General features: G+C 39.6%; 1 protein-coding gene across 1 annotated transcript; it reads right to left on the bottom strand.

Annotated features, from left to right (window-relative positions):
• Positions 1–4372: 4372 nt before the first annotated feature.
• Positions 4373–5311, bottom strand: LOC129517386 (olfactory receptor 6C6-like). Its single transcript, XM_055337172.1, has one exon. The coding sequence runs from the start codon at positions 5309–5311 to the stop codon at positions 4373–4375; it is 939 nt and encodes a 312-aa protein (XP_055193147.1).
• Between the last annotated feature and the right edge of the window lie 381 nt (positions 5312–5692).

Below are 5692 nucleotides of genomic sequence, written 5' to 3'. Positions count from 1 at the left end.
ACCCTAACCCTAACCCTAACCCTAACCCTAACCCTAACCCTAACCCTAACCCTAACCCTAACCCTAACCTAACCCTAACCCTAACCTAACCCTAACCCTAACCCTAACCCTAACCCTAACCCTAACCCTAACCCTAACCCTAACCCTAACCCTAACCCTAACCCTAACCCTAACCCTAACCCTAACCCTAACCTAACCCTAACCCTAACCCTAACCCTAACCCTAACCCTAACCCTAACCCTGAAAATATTTTAAATATCCTAGGTTGCAATAAATTTCTTCCAAACTCCTGTTCATGGTTACACTCCTTGGCCTCTTCCTTTGAATCACAAATGTTCTTAATGGCATCTAGAAAATGTTCTATTTACCTTGCTGCCCAGATCCAGCGTAGGAATCAGTGTTTATGGCATCTCTAGCCTTATGAATGTCTGTCTTAAATTATAAGACTTGAAAGTCAGAATTACCCGTTGGTCCATGGGCTGCAGAATGGCTATTGTGTTAGCGGTTGTGAAAACCACATGAATCTTATTGGGCCTCTACACAGAGCTCTTGAATGGTCAGGTGCACTGCCAATAGAAAGCCATATTCTGAAAGGAATCTTTCCTTGAGCAGTAGGTCTCCACAGTGAGCTAAAAACCTTAGAAAGCCTTGTTCAAACAGATGTGCTGCCGTTCAGCTTTAATATTCCCTTTAGAGAACACAGGCAGAAGACCGTCAGCTTAATTCTTGTTTTTTTTTAAAGACTTTATTTATTTATTCATGAGAGACACACACACACACACACAGAGAGAGAGAGAGGCAGAGACACAGGTAGAGGGAGGAGCAGGCTCCATGCATGGAGCCCATGTGGCACTCCATCCCGGGACCCTGGGGTCATGCCCTGGGCTGAAGGTGGCGCTAAACCACTGAGCCACCCGGGCTGCCCACCAATGGACTTCTTGATGCAGGATCGCCACAAACCTCCAACTGTGAGAAATGCAGTGTATGTAAAGTGCAACAGTGCAAAGCAAATAAAAATGACATATACCTGTCCTACATTTTGTTTGTCCATTCATCACTTGGAGGTTACTTCCGTGGTTTCTGCTTTTTGGCTCTTATGCCTGATGCTTCTATGAAAATGTGTGTAAAGGTTTTTGTGTGAACCTATGTTTTCAATTCCTAGGTTAAGAATTTCTGGGTTATATGGCCCCTCTGTATTTAACTTGATGAACTGCTGTATTTTTCCAAGGGGATGCACATTTTACAATCCCACCAGCAATGTATGAGGGTTCCAAATTCTGTACACGATCACTTGTTATTATGTACAATAGCACTTGTTATTGTTTGTGATAGATATAACCAACATATATGTACAAAGAGAGTCACAAAGGTACACACACATATACATACGTATTTTAACTGTCTTACTGGCTGTAAAGTGGTATGTTTCTGGTTTTGACTCTCATTTTCCTAATGACTACTCTTCTCGAGCGTCCTACCATGTGCTCTTTGCCTGTTTGTATATCTTCTTTAAGTCCTTTGTCTATATATTGTGGAGTGTTTGTTGTTCAGTTGCAGGAGTTATTTTATGTAAATTTAACCAAGGAAGTGCCACATTTTTACCAAGAAATAACAAAAACATAAAATTTAAAAATTCCTAAATAAATAAAAAGACATCTCATGTTATCGTATAGTAGACTTGACATTGTTAATTAAGATGATAATAGTCTCAAACTGACCCATAGAGTTAATGCAATGTAATCCTTATTAAGTTTTCAACTGCATCTTTTGCATAAAAAAGCATTCTGATCCTAAAATTCATATGGAATTGCAAGGGACCCTGAGTAACCAAAACAATACTGAAAAGGATGGGCAAAATTGAAAAAGAAATACTTTCCAATTTCAGAACTTAATATAAACCTACAGTGATCAAGACCATGTGATATGGGCATAGCAATTGAGCAATAGTTCAAGGGAATAGAACTGAGACTCCTGTAATAGACCCATTTATGGTCCACTGATTTTTAACAAGGGTACCAATTTTATCCAATGGGAAGATAATAGCCTTTTCAACAAAGCATGTTGTGATAACTATTATCATGGAGAAGGTGACTTTACTCTCTACTTCAAACCATTCACAAACATTAACTCAATAGACACATTTCAGGTTGTACTACAAAGCTGTGGTCATCAAGACAGACACATAGATCAATGGAACAGAATAGAGAATCCAGAAGTGGACCCTGAACTTTATGGTCAACTAATATTCAACAAAGCAGGAAAGACTATCCACTGGAGAAAAGACAGTCTCTTCAATAGATGGTGCTGGGAAAATTGGACATCCACATGCAGAAGAATGAAACTAGACCACTCTCTTGCACCAGACACAAAGATAAACTCAAAATGGATGAAAGATCTAAATGTGAGACAAGAGTCCATCAAAATCCTAGAGGAGAACACAGGCAACACCCTTTTTGAACTTGGCCACTGTAACTTCTTGCAAGATACATCCACGAAGGCAAGAGAAACAAAAGCAAAAATGAACTATTGGGACTTCATCAAGATAAGAAGCTTTTGCACAGCAAAGGATACAGTCAACAGAACTAAAAGACAACCTACAGGAAGGGAGAAGATATTTGCAAATGACGTATCAGATAAAGGGCTAGTATCCAAGATCTATAAAGAACTTATTAAACTCAACAGCAAAGAAACAAACAATCGAATCATGAAATGGGCAAAAGACATGAAGAGAAATGTCACAGAGGAAGACATAGACATGGCCAACATGCACATGAGAAAATGCTCGCATCACTGGCCATCAGGGAAATACAAATCAAAACCACAATGAGATCCCACCTCACCCCAGTGAGAATGGGGAAAATTAACAAGACAGGAAACAACAAATGTTGGAGAGGATGTGGAGAAAGGGGAACCCTCCTGCACAGTTGGTGGGAATGTGAACTGGTGCAGCCACTCTGGAAAACTGTGTGGAGGTTCCTCAAAGAGTTAAAAATAGACCTGCCCTACGACCCAGCAATTGCACTGCTGGGATTTACCCCAAAGATACAGATGCAATGAAACGCCGGGACACCTGCACCCCGATGTTTCTAGCAGCCATGTCCACAATAGCCAAACTGTGGAAGGAGCCTCGGTGTCCATCGAAAGATGAATGGATAAAGAAGATGTGGTTTATGTATACAATGGAATATTACTCAGCCATTAGAAACGACAAATACCCACCATTTGCTTCAACTTGGATGGAACTGGAGGGTATTATGCTGAGTGAAATAAGTCAATCGGAGAAGGACAAACATTATATGGTCTCATTCATTTGGGAAATATGAAAAATAGTGAAAGGGAATAAAGGGAAAGGAGAGAAAATGTGTGGGAAATATCAGTGAGGGAGACAGCACATGAGAGACTCCTACCTCTGGGAAACAAACTGAGGGGTGGTAGAAGGGGAGGTGGGCAGGGAGTGGGAGTGACTGGGTGACGGGCACTGAGGGGGGCACTTGATGGGATGACCACTGGGTGTTATGCTATATGTTGGCAAATTGAACTCCAGTAAAAAATATATATATATATAAAATAGAAATCAAAGACCTAAAAGTATGGTATAAAACATCAAATTTCTTAGTGTAAGCGGTAGGTATCCATCTTTGCAACTTTGGATTAAGCAACGGTGTCTTATATATGACACCCAAAGCACAAGCAACAAAATAAAAAATAAAAAATTTGACTTCATCAAAATTAAAACTTTTGTGACCAAAGGACCCTAAAGGAGAGTAGAAAGACAACACCAAGAATGAAAAACGTACTCACAAACCCAATCTAAAAGGTGTCTACTAGTTTTAAAGAAACCTAGTGGAAAGCCTTGTGGGGCTTGAATATAATAACATGAACTTATCCCTTGTAATTGCCTTAGAGGGATCCCTGGGTGGCGCAGCGGTTTGGTGCCTGCCTTTGGCCCAGGGCGCGATCCTGGAGACCCAGGATCGAATCCCACATCGGGCTCCCGGTGCATGGAGCCTGCTTCTCCCTCTGCCTGAGTCTCTGCCTCTCTCTCTCTCTCTCTCTCTCTCTCTCTCTCTCTCTCTCTATCATAAATAAATAAAAATTTATAAAAAAATTATTAAAAAAATAAAAAAATAAAAAAATTGCCTTGGAAAAGAAGATGGTTAACAGTCCTGACTTAACATAGTAAAATAAATCAGAACATAAACCTGAAGTTAAATTTTTTCTTCTTAGGGCCACATGGATAGGAGTTACAGCATTAAATATCTTTTAATTTTTCCACTCATATTTCTCTGAAGGACAGAAAAATTAAACTTACAAAATGATTTCAAATTTTTATTTACTTTTTTCTCCAAGATTTGAAACTTGAATCTTCTCTTTATTTTCTGGAAAGAGAGAAAATCTTTTGGAGTGTGTCCTTGAAGGCTTGTTTGACTTGCTGGTTTCTGAGACTGTAAATGAAAGGGTTTAATAAAGGGGCAACCGAGGTATAAATAACACTTACACCTTTGGACAAAGTCACCCTTTCCTTCGCTGTTGGCTTTATGTAATTAAAGATGCAGCTACCATACGTAAGGGAGACCACAATCATATGAGAAGAACAAGTAGAAAAAGCCTTGGTTCTTTTCTGAGCAGAGGGGATCTTGAGAATGGTCTTGATAATGTATGTGTAGGAAAGAATCACTAACAGCAAGGTCACCAGAAGTGTTACAATAGCTAAGGCAAACGAAAGCAATTCCAAGAAACGAGTGTCAGTGCAGGAAAGCTGCAGCACAGGGGAAATGTCACACATGAAATGATCGATTATTCCGGAAACACAGAAATCCAGTGTGAGGCCCACAGCCAATGGTGAAAACGACAGCAGAAAGCCCACGGCCCATGAGCTGAACAGGAGTTGGTAGCACATTTTATTGTTCATGATGATCAGGTAGTGCAGGGGTTTGCAGATTGCTACATAACGGTCAAAGGACATGGCAGCCAGCAGGTAAAATTCTGCAATTTCTAATTGGAGGAAAAAGAATAACTGAGATGCACAACAATTGTAGGAAATGACTTTGCTTTTAGTTATGAGGCTTATCAGGAATCTGGGAATGCAGACTGTTGTCATTGAAGCTTCCATAAAGGAGAAATTTCGGAGGAAAAAATACATGGGAGTCTTGAGGCTGGGATGTAGCAGGGTGAGAAGGATGATGGTCAAGTTTCCGGTCATGCTCAGCACATAGTTGATGAAGAGAAACGTAAAAATCACAATTTGTAGTTGTGGGTCATCGGTCAGTCCCAGGAGAAAGAACTCGATCTTTGTTGACTGATTCCTCATTTTAGACTTGAGGCTTATGAAATCAACATAGGAAAACATCTCCAAGAGTGGAAAGAAGAGAGATTTTTTTTTTAAAAAAAACCTCAGAAAAAAATATAATCAGAAATGTAAGCAAGTTTAAAAGGTTGATCCAATTTAACAAGACAGATGATACTTAAGAATACAGCACAGATTAACCTAGGCGCCTCTGACTGATTGTTCCACTTTTGCACAGGCATGATAATGACACTACCAATTTGTTTTTCTTTTAACCTATTTGAACCTGAAAGAAAATGGAAATTTTAGCTGATCGTTTCCGAATTATTTAATTCTGTTTCAATGTTCTAGGTAAAACATCAGCTTGTCTGTATTTGCTCTGAATATCTAAAAAACTATTTGAGA

Source organism: Nyctereutes procyonoides, unplaced genomic scaffold (assembly GCF_905146905.1).
Source record: "Nyctereutes procyonoides isolate TBG_1078 unplaced genomic scaffold, NYPRO_anot_genome, whole genome shotgun sequence".
NCBI lineage: Eukaryota > Metazoa > Chordata > Mammalia > Carnivora > Canidae > Nyctereutes > Nyctereutes procyonoides.
Note: the sequence above shows the minus strand (reverse complement) of the source record. Positions and strands in the feature narration are given on the sequence as shown.

Coding starts and splice junctions, on each gene's coding strand:
- LOC129517386 (XM_055337172.1), bottom strand. CDS start 5,311: ATGAGGAATCAGTCAACAAAGATCGAGTTCTTTCTCCTGGGACTGACC.